Genomic DNA, 16,477 nt, shown 5'->3' with positions numbered 1-16,477 from the left:
CTTGGCAAGTGGCTGGATATGGAGGATGAGAATGAGGTACGAAGAATGACACAGAGGTTTTAAAGCTGGGTGACTGGAAAGACCGGGGTGCCCTGCATAGTTAATAGGGAAGTCTGGAGAAAGGATCAGTTTGTGGGAAAAACAATGAATTCAATTTCTGACATTTTGGGTTTCAGGTACCTATAGGCCACTGAGGTGGAAATGTCCAATAGATGGTTGGTTATGCAAGACTAGAGCTCAGGAAAGAGATCTGGGTTGGATACACAGATCAGGGAGTCATCTATACAGAAAGAACAGAATACACGGGTGCTAATGCGGTGATCAAATGAGAGACTAGAGAAAGGGCACCTAGGATAGAGCTTTGGGATATACCCAAAGTCAGTGTAAATGAAATGTGATAATGAATTAGTAACAAAAGAAAACACCCATTCCTATTTAAAAAAAAAAACACTAGAAAACGCAAGAATAAACAGAGCTTTTCTAAAAATTTCAACTAGTATCTATCTAAACCAAGAGCAAGCATTATCTATAATGGAGATAAACTAGAAGCCTTTCCAATAAGATCAGAGGTGAAGCAAGGATGTCCATTATCACCATTAATATTCAGTATTGTACTAAACTGCTACCTACAGCAATAAGCCAAGAAAAATAAATTGAAGGAATAAGCATAATCTCACTATTTGACAAAAATTGTAAAATAGACCAACATCTCACACCCAAACCAAGATAAGCTCAAAATGAGTACATGATTTGGACATAAAGTATGATAACACCAGCAAATTAAGGAAGCATGGAAGAAACTATCTGTCCGATCTTTGGATAGGAGAAGTGTTCATGACCAAACAAGAGATAAAGGGGTTCATAGGAGATAAGATAGAGAATTTTGATTACATAAAATTAAAATTTTGCACAAACAAAACCAATGTAGCCAAAATTGTAAGAAAAGCAGGAAACTGAGAAAAATTTTACAGTAAATTTCTATTAAAAAGGTCTCATTTCTCAAATATAGGGAACTATACAAAATTTATAAAAATAAGTCTCATTCCTCAAATAAAAAGTGGTCAAATGATATAAACAAGACAGTTGTCAGATAAAGAAATCAAAGCTATCAATGGTTATATGAAAAATGCTCTAAATCACTAATAATTAGAGAATCGAAAATTAAAACAACTCTGAGGCACCACCTCACACCCATCAGATGGCTAAGATGACAGAAAAGGAAAATGACAAATGCTGCAGGGGATGAGGAAAAATCAGGACACTAATGCACTGTTGGGGGAGCTATGAACCTGTCTAATCATTCTGGAGAACAATTTGGCACTATGCCAAAGGCTATTAAACTGTGCCTACCTTTTGACACAGCAATACTGCTACTACGTCTATACCAACCCAAGGAGATCAAAGAAAAGGGAAAAGTACCCATATGTACAAAAATGTTTAAAGCAACTCTTTTTGTGGTGGCAAAGAACTGAAAACTGAGGAGAAGCCCATCAATTGAGGAATGGCTGAACAAATTATGGTGTGTGAATGTGATAGAATTTTATTGTGTTGTAAGAAATGGTGAGGGAGGTAGTTTCAGAAAAACCTGGAAAGACTTTTATAAACTTATACAAAGTGAAGTGAGCAGAACCAGGACAACAACATATACATTAAGAGCAACATTTTAAAGAAAATCAACTGTGAAAGACTTAGTAACTCTGATTAATATAATGACCCACCACAATTCCAAAGGACTCATGATTTAAAATACTATCCATCTCCAGGCGGAACACTTCTGATGGATTCAGAGTACATAATGAAGCATGTTTTTTTCCCCTTTTTTTATTTCTCTTGCTTCCCCTCCCCACCCCTTGAACAAGGTTAATGCAGAAATGTTTTACATGACTTCATATGTATAATGGAGTGGGGTAAGGGAGAAAAATTGTAACAAAATGAAAATACAACTTTTTAAAATCTAAAAAAAGTGATGGAAAAATATTTTAAATGTATTGGGAAATTTTTACAAAAACTGAAAATATAATACAACATTTAAAACACCATTTAGTTTTTTTGGGGGGTGCGGGTGCACTAGGCAATGGGGTTAAGTGACTTGCCCAGGGTCACACAGCTAGTAAGTGTCAAGTGTCTGAGGCTGGATAGGTCCTCCTGACCCCAAGGCTGGTTCTCTATCCACAGGGTCACCTAGCTGCCCCTAAAATACCATTTGTTATATGGGATGGTTGTCTGGGAGAGGGGAGGGATACTGGGGGAAATTATAAGATGTAAAAAACAGGCGACATCAATAAAAACTTTTTTTTCTTCTTAAAGAATCTACTAGGGCAAAATAAAAGGATTGCCTTCCCTACAGTAGAGGCCTAGCAGAGATTGGATCCAGTTAGCATGGCTGCTGGCTGCTGGCTGCTTCCTCTTCATGATGGTACAAGGGAGCAAGGGAATAGAGGACAAGGGATAGGATAGACTTTAAGGAGTTGAAATTGGGAGGGGAGGGGAGGAAAACAGGTATGAAGGTCTGGTAAAACACAGGGGTGGAGGAGTAAGTTTGGGAGGAGTAATGTAGAAGGAGAGATTGAATTAGACTGTGATTAAATAATTCTCACCCAGTTGTAGTGGATGTTTATTCTGTTCCATTGTGCATTATAATAGCTTGTGTATTGCATGGATCATACAGCTAAACAGGACCTCAGAAGTCACCTAATCAAGTACCTAACTTAGAGATCCTCTTTGTACTTGTGTTTTTTCTGATCTTACTCTTTTTTTTTTTTTTTTTTGGTAGGCAATTGGGGTTAAGTGACTTGCCCAGGGTCACACAGCTAGTAAGTGTTAAATGTTTGGTCTAAGGCTGGATTTGAACTCAGGTCCTCCTGACTTCAGGGCTGGTGCTCTCTCCACTGCGCCACCTAGCTGCCCCTCTGATCTTACTCTTTAACGTGTTTTCCCTGAATATAATGCAAAGTCCCCAAAGGCAACAATAGTGGAACCTCATTCTATGGTCTCTTTGGGAAGCAGGAGTCCTGCCCCCCAAACCAAGAACTTCCAAAAGTAAGGACACTCAGTACAGGGCTCTCTGGTTTCCCAAGGGATGATCAGTTGCAGTTCCTGACTGAGAGCCCTGGGCCAGAAGCCGAAGCAAATTAACCAGCAGTCCATACCGACATATAGGACCTTGTGCCCACAAAAGAGTTAGCCATGGAATCAATCAGCTGCCCACTGACGCCAAAGTCACAAAGTTTGATTTCCCCGCGTGAGTTCACCAAGATGTTGGACGGCTTGACATCTATGGGGGGAAAAGACAAAAAGAGAAAACTGTAAATATGATAGTGAAGAAGCCAGACCACCTCAAGGTGACTACCATTGCTCAAAGGAACTCAGCGACATTCCTAAAAATCAATGATCAGAAACAAAAATGGATCCTCTGAGTGATCCTTCCCGTGGTCTTATATCAGAAACTTCTGAAAGATAAGAATCCTTTGTTTTTACAGCTCTATTGAGAAGTCTGACTTGGAAGAACTAAAGAAAGGAATTCATTAATTCTAGCAAAAACATGTCTATCAGCTTTGTTTTTAAAAGCATTACTGTTAATGAAACAAAGTATCTCTTGTTTTTTTGAAAAAAATATAAAGAAAAAAATCACCCAGACAGCCTGACCCTTTTGGTAAAGGACCTTTTCTTCACTGTTGCTGGTACTACTAAATACAACTTTCTATTGGGATACCCCTTTTTCACTTTTTTTTTTTTTTAGGCAATTGGGGTTAAGTGACTTGCCCAGGGTCACACGGCTAGTAAGTGTCAAGTGTTTGGTCTGGGGCCGGATTTGAACTCAGGTCCTCCTGACTCCAGGGCCGGCGCTCTATCCACTGCGCCACTTAGCTGCCCTCCTTTTTCACTTTTCAAAGTCCCTTTCACATTTATTATGTCATTCAGTCAAGGCGGGCAGAGTGTTATCCCAACTCTCAGCTCAGGCTTCCTTTTGTCCAACCATGCTACTGTAAGTCAAGCAGTGAGGTAAATAGTCCCAAGCTACATGGGATCAGAGAGTAGGCTCCATATACAGGGTGTCTCAAACATCTTGGTACAATTTTAAGCTAAAATAATTCAAATATCCAGTATGTGGATATGGCACCTATGGTTTTTTTTTGTTTGTTTGTTTGTTTTTTTAGGCAATGGGGTAAAGTGACTTGCCCAGGGTCACACAGCTAGTAAGTGTCAAGTGTTTGGTCTGAGGACGGATTTGAACTCAGGTCCTCCTGACTTCAGGGCTGGTGCTCTACCCACTGAGCCACCTAGCCGCCCCCAGGCACCTATGGTTTTAATACATCCCCTACATTCCCAACATCTATGTCTTGCTTCAACATCTAGGTTGTGAAGCAACATTAATTTTGGAAAGTTTACACAGGTTTCTCCAGAGTGAAAAAGGAAAACAAGAACCCTGGGTTGACAGAATATATGGAATTTACCTGGTAGAAACACTGACAATACACACACATCATCCAGGTGTAAGGAATCACAAAATCAAATCCCATTTCTAGTGCACAACTACCCTTCTTCTATCTACAAATTAACCAGCTAACTCTACTAGAATGCAGATCAATTTGAGTGATACAGAAGAAAAACGAATATTGTGGAGCATCCTCCAGTTCTCAAGAAGGTGGTAATGTAGTTGGAATAACAGGAGAATAATTAAGTGTTAAATAACGGGATTTTGACTCAGTACAAAAGGTACCCAGAGAAGAGAGAGGAGTTGGGCTGGATTAGCAGGAAAGGCTTCTTAGGGAGCTAAGATTTAAATCAGACTCTGAAGCAGACATTCTTAACCTTTTTTGTGTCATGGGCCCTTTGGCAGTGTGATGAAGCCTATGGACAGACCCATTCTGACAATGTTTTCAATGCATAAAATAAAATACATAGGCTTAAAAAGTAAACCAGTTATACTGAAATACAGTTATAAAAAGTTTTTAAAACAAGCTCATGAACTGAAGTAACAAACCTCTGAAGGAGGAATAGAATTTACATTTTATTGTTGCCTTTTGTTTTTTACACCACAGTCAATTCTGGGTATGTACTACTCCCCACCTTCTTACCCTCAAGTGAAACAAAGAAAAAAATTATTATGCAAAACCCATCTACCCACAGGGGATGGTATCTAATAGCATGTACAATATCCCACACCTATTGTTCCCAGCCTCTTGAACAAAAGGAACAAAGTACATTCATTATATCTCCTCTGGGGTCACGACTGGTGGTCATTCTAATTCCACAGCATTTAGTTTCATTTCTTTGTTATTTTCATTCACATGTTGCAGTTCCTGACCCCAAGGAGCTTATATTCCATCAGGAATGAGCATGGCATGTTGGGGGACAATGGTGAAACTATCTTAAAGTGTGTATATTAAACAACAGCAGGAGATAAGGTTGTACAGATAGGATAGGAATAGATTATGGGAGCCTTGCATGCCAGGCAGGGCAGTTTAAACTTGAAATAGTAAGCAATAGGGAAGCCTGACAACAGATTCTTTTCCAATGATCTTTCTGTGGCCCTTTTCTCTCTCTACACTCTCCCTGAGCAGTCTCACTCCCATATACTGTAGTTACTTCTGCAGATGATAAGCTTCTCAAGTCTTTATCTCCAGTCTATCCAGACACATCTGCAACTGTCTACAGGGCAGCTAGACCTAGATGTCCCACCAGAATCTCAAACTCATCATTTCTTAAACTGAGCTCATTATCTTTCCTCTTAAATCTGCTTCTCCTTTTGGCTTCGCTTATATTCACTTAATCTACCATGTTTGAAATCCTGCATTTATCTTTGAGTCTTTATTTCTCTCTCACCTGTCACATTCAGTTATCAAATCCTACCTTTGAAACAAATCTCGCATCTGTGGCTCTGTCCCTGTCTCTCTTTCTAAATACTGTGAGAAATGCAAGATGCTGCCCTTGTCCTCAATCACCTGAGCTAAGGAAAGTAATACACTTAACAATTAGATATACTGTAAGACAGTATGTAACCAGGTATCAAATTGTATAGTGAAACTACACGGTTCTCCCTTGTATGTTAAAAAATAAAAAAAAGCATCCTTTACAGAAGTAAATTTCTCACGAGTCAAATGGTAAAGGAAATCTCCAATGCCAGCCATATCTCTTCTCCCATACCTTTTCTCTTTATAAATTAAACCTGACTCACAGCTAACTATTACCTCTAGGCTGATGACCCTCAAATCTATTATATCTGACCCTGGCCTCCATATAGTAGAGCTCTACTTGAATATTCTATCACTTCAAACAAAAATTTATCAGAAAAAGTCAAATTACTCATTATAGAATGTTAAAACAGGAAGGAAACTTAAGAGATCACTTAGTCTAATCTCTTTATTTTACAGATGAGGAAAATGAGGCCCATAGGGGGTAAGTCATTTGCCCATGGTCACCTTAGCTGGTTAGTGGCAGTGCTGGGATTAGGGTCATCCCAACTTCCCGATTCCCAGTCTAATGCTGCCCACACCAACTTTCCCACTTCTGTGAAGGCTGCCACTATTCTCTCAGTTAGGCTTGAAACTTTTAAATTATCTTTGATACATTCATCTTTTTTATCCTTTATAACCTATATCCAATAACCTACTCCAGGTTTCCAACACCTCACTACTTAGATCCATCAATCAGCTTCTGACCTCAGGTCCTTTCCCCACACCTATTAAGCATCAATTATATTAGGACAGCAAAGGTAAATGACAAATGCAGGAGGGGCTATGGGAAAAATGAGACATTAATGCACTGCTGGTGGAGTTGTGAACTGATTCAACCATTCTGTGATACAATTTAGAACTATGCTCAAAGGGCTATAAAACCATGCATACCCTTTCACCTAGCAATACCACTACTAGGTCGGTATCCCAAAAGAGATTAAAAAAAAAAAGGAAAAGGACCTATATGTACAAAAATATTTACAGCAGCTCTTTTGTGTGGTCAAAGAATTAGAAATTGAGGGGTTGCCCATCAATAGGGGAATGGCTGAACAAATTATAGTATGTGATTATGATGGAATACTCTTGTACTATAAGAAATGATGAGCAGGATGCTCTCATAAAAACCTGGAAAGACTTATTTATATGAGCTGATGCAAAGTGAAATGCACTATGTACAAAGCAACAGCAATACTGTAAGATGATCAACTGTGAATGACTTAGCTATTCTCAGCAATACAATGATCCAAGACAGCTCTGAAGGACTTATGACGAAAAATGCTATCATCCCCAGAAAAAGAACTGATGGTGTCTGAATACTGATTGAAGCATCCTTTTTTTTTTAAACTTTATTTTTCTTAAGGTTTTTTTTTTCTTGTTTCTTGTACTATATTACTTTCACAACATGACCATTATGGAAATGTTTTGCATGATTACACATGCATAACCTATATTGAATTGCTTGCCTTTTCAATGAGGGGGTGGGATATTGAGGGAGGAAGGGAGAGAATCTGGAACTCAAAGTTTTAAAAAACGAATGTTAAATATTGTTTTTACACATAACTGGGGTAAAATAAAATACTAATTTTTTTTTAAAAAGCACCAATTATTAACACATACAAATCAGAATAAGACTATCAAGGCATACAAATACAAAGGATGAAACCATTTCTCTCCTCAAAGAGCTTCTACTCTAACAGGAAAGACAACAAAGACATCTATAAGTATAGACCAAATAAATATAAAGGGAATAAATACAAATCAGTTAAATAGAGAGGAAGGGCACTAGCAGTTAAGGAGATCAGGACAAGATTCATGTAGAAGGTGGTGGTTGAACTGAATCTTGAAGGAAGAGAGAGATTTTTTTGACACACAGGTGAGGAGGTAGTGTATTCTTGGCACAGGAAAGGGCCAGTACTAAGGCAGGGAGATGGGAGATGGAGTGTAAGGAACAGAGAGAAGGCCAGTTTAGCAGTATAGCATGGTATGGAATAAGGAATAATGGCCAATGAGACTGCAAAGATAGACTGGGGCTAGACTTATGAGGGACTATTTTAAAAAGCTAAACAAAGGAGTTTATATTTGATCCTTGAGTTAATACAGTACCACTGTAGTTAACTGGGGAGTGAAATGGTCAGATCTACACTTAAGGAAACATCACACTGGCAGCAATATGAAGGATGGCTTGGAGTAGGGCAGACTTGAGGAAGAAGACCAATTAGGAGGCTGTTGGCAATAATCTAGGACAGAGGCAATGAAGGCCTGGACTAATATGGTAGCTGTGTTGAATGGAAAGAAGGTAGAAGAAAGAACAAAATGTAGCAACTAACTAGATATGTGGGGTAAAGGAGAATGAGAAGCCAAGGACAATGTTACAAACCTGAGTGACTAGCAGGATGGTGGTGCCTTCAACAGAAATACAAATTTTGAAGAGAAATGGATTAAAGGGGAAAGATGAGTCTTGTTTCAGCTATGTTGAGTTTGAGATATCTCCAGCATACATTGTTTGAAAGTCACAATTGGTGATATGGCTCAACGAAGAGACTAGGGACAGGGTATATAAACATGAGTCAGTGGCATAGAGATGATAACTAAATCCATGGGAGTGCTTAATGGGTCACCAAAAGAAAAGGCACCGAGAGAGAAGACGAGGGCAAAAGGACAAAGCTTTGAGAGTAATACTCACAGTTAGGGACGGACAAGGATCCTCATCTGGATGACGATCCAACAAAATAGTAGGACAGACAGAAGGAGAACCAGCAGAGAGTAAAGTCATGAAAACCCAGGGGAAAGAGATTCTGGGAGGAAGGCATGGTTAATAGGGTCCAATGAAGCTGAGAGGCCAAAAAGGATGAAGACTGAGAAAAGACAATCAAAGCTGGCAATTAAGCAATAATTGATAACTTTGGAGAGAGAAGTTTCAGTTGAGTGATGACATCATAAGCCAAACTGCAAAGGGCTAAAGAATGAGTAAAAGAAGTGGAGGTAGTCAGTATAGACAGCCTTTCTAGGAATTTACCTGAAAAAAGATGAGACCCAGGATTAACAGCCTAAGGGAACAGTGGCATCTAGTAAAGGTTTTGAAGGATGGGAAAGACTTTGGCATGTCGAAAGGCAACAGGGAAGGAACCAATAGATAAACAAGGGTTGAAGATTGGGTGTAGGGGGAGCAGTGAGTAAGGATGCAATCTGCTGGAGAAGAAAGAAGGGATGAAATCGAGAACATATGTAGGGGAGTTGGCCTTGGAAAGGAGAAGAGCCACCTCACTGTCAGACATGGAAGGGAAGAAGAGGGGGAGAATGATGTAAAGGGGTTTGGGGAAGAGAAGAGAAGAAAGAGATCATGTCAAATAGTCCTCAGTTTTCTCCATAAAGAATTGAGGTTCTCATTGTATGTGTGTGAGGGGTAGTATCTGAGGAATTTATAATTTTCTGGGGAAATAGTACGTATACATCTAAGTAAATACAAGATAATGTGAGACACTAATGAAAAAGGAGAGAGGAAAAACTGTAATGCAGGTAAAGTTTCCTACAGGAGAGCACCTTGGTTAAGATATAAAGGAAGCTAAGGGTTCTAAGCAGGAGAGGAGGAAGGACTGAATTATGGGTCTATACAAAAGTATGAAGGTGGCAAATGGAATGACAAGTTTGGGAAAGAGCAAGTAGGTCTGTTTGCCTGGGAAGTAGATTTTTGTGAAATAAGTATGGAAAAGGTGAGTGAACCAGAGTCTAGAGGGCTTCCTAAGCTGAGGAATTTGCATTTTATCCCAGAAGCAATAGGGAGCCACTGAAAGGCAAAAACTGGAAGCTGGGAGATCAATTAAGAGGCCATTTCAATAATCTAAGTGAGAGTGATGAGGGAATTGTGATCTAGAGTGGTGGTGGTCTGAGTGCAAAGACAAGTCCAAATGCAAGTGATATGGATGTGAGAGATGTGGAAGTAGAGTCCACAATCTGGCCCTGCCCTCCCTTTCCAACCTCATCTCCTAGTACTTGGAAGCAGCAATCTTCACTGTAGCCAAACAGGCCTCTCTACTGAACATACCATGTTCATTCTCAAGTATTTCAAACTTTTGCTCATGGTGCTTGCCCTGCCTGTAAACCCTCATTCCTCTCAACCTATGAAAACAATGCACAACTTCTACAACAAAAATCACCCCAGACCTACACACCTGCCCGTGGGATGACCAATGTTGCTTTAAAGGGGCTCCCCTTGAGCCATTTAGGCATAGATCTTTTTCCTTCTCCTCTCCTGAGTCAGGAAAGTGATTTCAGACAAAAGAAATGACCTTTAGGTGAATGACTACGACTGAGGTAAGAGGAAGTTTCAGATCTACCCAAGCTAAACCCACCCCACTCCTCTAAAGGAGGAAGAATGTAAAATTTAAAATTTTTTAAATAGGCCTTTACTTATTTTCCCTTGAGGAAATTGAGGCCCATCAAGTGAGGAGACTTTCTCAGTCACTTAGCTAGTCAAAGAGACAGGACTAGAACCTCACTAGGCCTTAGTTTCCTCAAGTGTAAAATGGGATTATCACTGTTATACATACCTTGAAGGGTATTTTAAGGATCAAATCAAATTATACATATAAAAGTTCTTTGAAAACATAAATTAACTCACCAAATAAATAAATAATCTGGCCCAGACACATTTACAAGTAAATTCCATCAAACACTTTTTAAAAACAATCCCCCTATGTTCCATAAACTGTTTTCAGGAATAGAAAAAACGTAGCTATAACACTCCTCTTATGAAACAAATACTATTCTAATACTCCAATAAAGGAAGTCTAAAGCAGAAAAAAAAAAATGGAGCTAGAGACAAATAGCATTGGAGAAGTCAGGGAACCAAACAGTTCCTAACAATCATGTTTTCTAAAATATGGCAGGGATGAACAGAATTAACTGTCAAATAGAGATGGCCTCATGCTATTATATCATACTACCCTTGGAGAAGAGATAATTAAGCATCATGGGTTAAATGAGCCATTTTTGAAGTTCACCCTCATTAGGATACAAGTGATGGCAGCATCCTAGGACAAATCAGTGGTTGCTGGAATGGGAAAGGGTGAATAAACAGCTCAGTCTGGTCCATATGTGACTTCTAATCAGTAATAAAATATGAGGCTGTACAGTGCAGCAGAATTCAGAATTCAGTGATGATGAGTCAGGACACCCAGATCTGGTCATCTTGGTTCTGTCATCTAACTAGCTATAAAATTATGGGCAAGTCACTTCAAGGGAGGGTCTTTGTTCCTCTCATCTAAATGAAAGATTAACAGAAAGACAGGAACAAGGATTAAACAGGGTGAAAAGGAGGAGTTGCTATTAGCACTGGTGAATGAAATACCAATAAAAATGAGATTCTGAGTCAAAGTAACAATGGAGTTCCTGCCCAACAGGTCAGGAACACTCATCTCCTTAAGTAATATGTAGTATCAAATGATAATTGTATAGGACTTCCTTCTGTTTCTGGAATGGAGTGGGAAATTAAAATTCAAGTGGGAGAATTAAAATGTATTTCAGTCCCCAGAACTGTTTTAGCTAGGAAGTTGATTTTTAGTTAAAAACTCTCAACTAATAACAAAAAGATAATAAAACAAATTTTTAGAATAAAATGAGCTTGGAAGAGATGTAAAATTGATTCCTGCCCAGAATTGGAATAATTCTTATTGGCCTGGCTCATTCTAAATATACCTAAGGGATTTGCTTCCTTTTTTTTTTTTTAAAATCAACCTCATCCAGTATCTAGTCAGGAAATGCAGATAAATGGTAGTTATCAGTCTGAATCTAACACAAAGAGAGAAAAATCTGTAATGTATGTGCCCTCAAAATGTTTAAATCCCATAATTTAATCCAGATCAAAGAAGTGACTTGTACATATTAGCTGAGAGAGGATTACTATCCATATTCAATTAATCAATATATTTTTATTAAGCCCCTACTCCACGCCATGCACTGTACTAAGTGCTGGAAACTGTGTTCTCATTCACCTCCCCCATTACAGACAGAATTGACCACAGCACTCCCCCCCCAAACACTCTTTCCTTCCCTCTCTGCTGAAGTGCAGCTAACTTTAGGATTCATTTGAAGCCAGTTCCTAGCTGTTCATCAGCTTTGTCTGGTTATCTTTTTCATCTTTTTCCAACTGCAGTCAGAAATATCACATTTATTTTTCTATCTCAATTGCTTGGTGAGCAGATGGCATCATTAAGCACTCAATTAACACTCCCTAGACCCTTCCTCCCCACTCCCCCCTCCCCTAGTTAAAATTTAGAATATATTAGCCCATCCAATCAGGAATGGGCTTGGCAAAATCATAAAACTGGTCAAAGTTTCTATCTACAGTGCCCTGCTTCCCCATTCTAGACACTTTCTTTCTGCCCTTTGTGGGGTTTCCAGTTCCCTTCCTGATTTCTCCCCTGCCTCCTGATCAAATCGTGCTCTCTGGAAAGGTTTACACCCTAGAGTGATGCAAATTGCTCTCCCAGGGGTATTTGTAGTTTGTGTCAGCTCGTAGGTGAATAAAAGCCCTCATCTTATATTCAAGAAGTTATCAGGAATCAGCCAGTATGGAGAGGTATCTGCAGATGACCCAGACAGAAAGGCATCTTACTGTTCCTAAAGCCACACCAAGTAAGTCATCACCTATAGGCAATTCAAGTCCTGCAGTTAAACGATGTGAATCTAAGTTTGCAAGCACGCGCGCGCACGCACACATAGACACACACACACAAAATCCTTCTCTATTTCTCTAACTTTGCCTGTCACTTGTGGCCTAGATTCCAGAATCTGGGGGATTTGAATGGGCTCCTCTGCCACGCTTCCTCTTCCAGAAAAGGACTCAGCCTCATCTTCAAAATCCCATTTCCCTATTCCTTTTACTTGTCACACTGCTTCCATAATCCAGGCACCGGGAGATAATCTCTTGGATTCTTCCCCTACCTTCCAAAATCTAGTGACTGTGGCTCAAAGTTAGACGATTCCTGAATCTTAACAAGACTCTTCCTAACCTCTGTTCTAAACTAAGAGGACAACTCTTGGCTCACACCAGAATCACAGGGGCTATATCTAGTTAACTACTTTAATGAGAAATTCAGGGCAAGACACCCTGTCTCTATTCTGGATAGGCTCAAAAGGCTGTTAAATCCTCCACTCAACCTCTGAGATGATGACAGAGAACTGACTATACTGAGAAATTGGGAAGGAAGTTGAAACAGAGTGCTTAAATTATTATTATATTCCATGAAAACTAAATATAATGAACTCAATTATCCACAAGGATAGAGGGGGAACTTAATGGCACAGATAATCTGAAAATTATTTCTATGGCTTTGGGATCTGTTAGGTTTGGTCAGACTTTACCCTCATTGGAGGAAGGGAAGACAATTAGGGAAGAAGAATTTTCCCAATATCCCTTGAGCCCTTCTCAAAAGGAAGAGACCAGCTGAGAACAGCTGCTCAGGAGAAGGCCCCCAACAAGAGTTAAGAGACTGGAAGAAGGGAAAATCTAGCTCCTCTTCAGAGACCAGGGCAGATAATTCTCCGAGAGAAACTAGGAAACCTGGAGGCCTGAAAACAAATCTTGGCTACAGAATAAGACAGAATGATGGCAGAAACCAAAGACATCTACACAGAAACCCATCCGCTAAGAAACAAATTTGATTTTTCTTACACTGAACCAAAGTATAGATCTTTGAATTGCAGGCTGAAGATTGTCTAACTAGAGAAACCTACCCGGGCAGTATATGTGAGACTGACCTTAGGCTAATTCACCCATGGGTTTATTCTTCCCCAGCACAGTTTCCCAATTCCATCTGGCTAATAGAGAAAATGAGTTGTTATTCCCTAAGCAGTGATCAATGTCAAGAGAAGGAAGGTGAAAACAAGCCCTGTGGACAGTAGAATATGCTAGTTTAGGATGCAGCATTTGCTATAGATAATTCACAATGTGGTTAATTCAAATTTTGATATTCAAGAGCTGAAGGTAAAAACCAACCCAAACTCATGAAGAGAAATAGCCTAGTGGTTAAATGACCTGTTCTCAGTAATGCTGGCAAATGTCAAATTCTCTGTTCTAAAGAGGAAGAAAAAAGGCAGCCAATCACTTTAGCATCATGTAAAAAGAAATGACCTTTGGAGAGCCCACTTTGTGTGTGAGCCATAGGAAAATAATTACAGAGGAAAGATCATTAAAAATTCACAGAGGACCCTAAACTTTCAATTCTCATTCATTTTAACCTCTTTTCCTGCCAAATTTTTCCTTAGAAGTACTGAAAAACAGCAAAATAAACAGGTTTGAGTTTTTTTCCTCCACTTGCTTCTTTTTCAATTCCACTGAACTACATTCCACCCACCTCCCCTCTCTCCTTCTTCTTCCCTTTGTCAAGAGCATGAAAACAGCCAGAAGGAAGACAATCAAATGTTACTGCTGGGAAAGATCTTAAAGATCATCCAGTTCAATTTCTTCACTCTACAAATTAGGAAACTGAAGTCCAAAGAGATTAAGTGCCTTGTTCAAGAATATACAGATGACAAACAGGAGACCTAAGACCAGAATTACATTGGGTCTGAAACCTCACTAATCAATCCCTGAAAACTTAGAATTAACTGCAAACCACAGAAACTGAGTCTGCTTTTTAAGGTACTGAGGAATCTCTTCTAATAAACAGGTCAAGGAAAAGGACTAGCACCTATTCTATCAACTGGTTATGTTTCTGGAGTCTTGATTTAACTTGAGGTAAATTCAAATCCAAACAAGCCTCAGCTGTATTATACTAGGATTCTACTGTACTAACAATATTTCAAATGCACAATATTTCAAATGCACTAAGGTCAGTTGAATGAGTATGTGTGTGCTCGAGCTCTCTCTCTCACTGTTCCAACATACAAAGATTCTCTCTCCCATTTTAGAGAGCAACATCCCATTTTATTCATGTGACAACTATTCCTACAGCTCTAATGGCAGAAACACATTGACAGTAGAAGCTAAAGGTTGTTTCCCCACCTCCTCCTGTTTAACAATTGAGTTCAAAAAGGGAGCTTGCTTAGCAGGCACGCCAGGGCCTAAGGAGAAGGTTATTTTTAGTCTCTACTCTCATTTGAAGATTTCACAGCAAGCTCAACAACCAAATTGTGAAACAAGTGTTTTTCTGACAGTCATTAGTTTTGAAAAGCTTTTATTTCCTGCTCTCTGGCTCCACCTCCCTACCCTGAATCGTGACAATTAAACATATTAATTAACAATGTAAGAACGGAGGGCTCAGTTTTTATTTGAGCCCATCTTTCCTAGAAACAAACTCACAATTATTATTCATTTTTAATTTAGCAAGATATCACAAAAGCAACAGAAATGGAAACAGGTGCAATGCCAAGATCACAAGAACAACTAAAAACACTGGATGGGAGGAGGCTAAGTTTGTAGATCTGACGATCTCTGCTCTTCCAGACTGTAACAAGGCACAGGAAAGCGCTCGGTCTGAATCAGACATGTATTCTAATACTGACTTGGGGCATCCTGAGTCAGTCAGTTAAGGTTCCTCATTTGTGAAATGAGGGAGTTGTGCTAAATAATATCGGAAGTTCTTTTCAATTTGAATGGTCTATTAATCTATGATGTGTCATCTTAAGATTTGGAGCTGAAAGGGAATTTAGGAGTGATCTAATCCACCTCCTTCATTTTACAGAGAAGCAAACAACAGGGCCAGGATTTGAAGTTAGGGCAATGACTGGTTGCTAACTCTTATCATCCAGTCTGTTAGCTATGCCTCCTAGCTTTATGTCCTTGGTTTTCTCATCTATAAAATGGGCATAAGCATCTACAGGGTTGTTGTGAAGATCAATTAAAGTAATTACATGTAAAGCACTTTGCAAAACCTCAAAATGCTACATAAATGTAAGCTGTTTTTATTATCTGTAAATATGATAAGCACATCATCTAATAAATCCTTTAACATTTTATTAGTGACTTGGATAAATAGCCCAGGAATGAGCAGAGATGCCCTAAGGCCGCAGAGACATTCTGCCAAATTGACACTGAGCCACACATTTGAGTCCATTTATTCAACCAGTATTGCTGTTTAGTTATTTCAGTCTCTCAACATTTTGTGACCCCATGTGGGTTTTTCAAAGACAGTGGAGTGGTTTGCCATTTCCTTCTCCAACTCATTTTACAGATGAGGAAACTGAGGCAAACAGGGTGAAGTGACTTGCCCAGGGTCACACAACTAGTAAGTGTGTGAGGCTGGATTTAAACTCACAAAGATGTCTTCCTGACTCCAGGCCTGGCATTCTATCCACTGTACCACTGAGCTACCTTTATTCAACCAGTACCATATTCATACAGTCTACATCTCTATATCTTTTCCACAAAAATAAGATAATTTATCAAATCTTTATAAAAATCTAGGTAAACTATATCTATAGCATTTCTCTGATCTCCCAGGTTAGTAATCATTTCCAAAAAAGGAAACAAGGGTGGTACAGCACTGTCACTGAAGTCTCTGTATTCACTGCTTCCTTTG

The 16,477-nt window shown here is 39.2% G+C and overlaps 1 protein-coding gene across 1 annotated transcript in view; it reads right to left on the bottom strand.

Annotated features, from left to right (window-relative positions):
- Positions 1-16,477, bottom strand: part of MAP2K1 (mitogen-activated protein kinase kinase 1) — a 104,053-nt gene that overhangs the window by 12,583 nt on the left and 74,993 nt on the right. Inside the window, exon 6 of the mRNA XM_027852039.1 lies at positions 3,150-3,274. Coding sequence (XP_027707840.1) covers positions 3,150-3,274 — 125 coding nt within the window. The remainder of the gene's footprint in view (positions 1-3,149; positions 3,275-16,477) is intronic.

This window comes from Vombatus ursinus, unplaced genomic scaffold (genome assembly GCF_900497805.2).
Source record: "Vombatus ursinus unplaced genomic scaffold, bare-nosed wombat genome assembly UNPS02009205.1, whole genome shotgun sequence".
Lineage (NCBI taxonomy): Eukaryota > Metazoa > Chordata > Mammalia > Diprotodontia > Vombatidae > Vombatus > Vombatus ursinus.
This window is presented reverse-complemented; position numbering and strand designations above follow the sequence as displayed.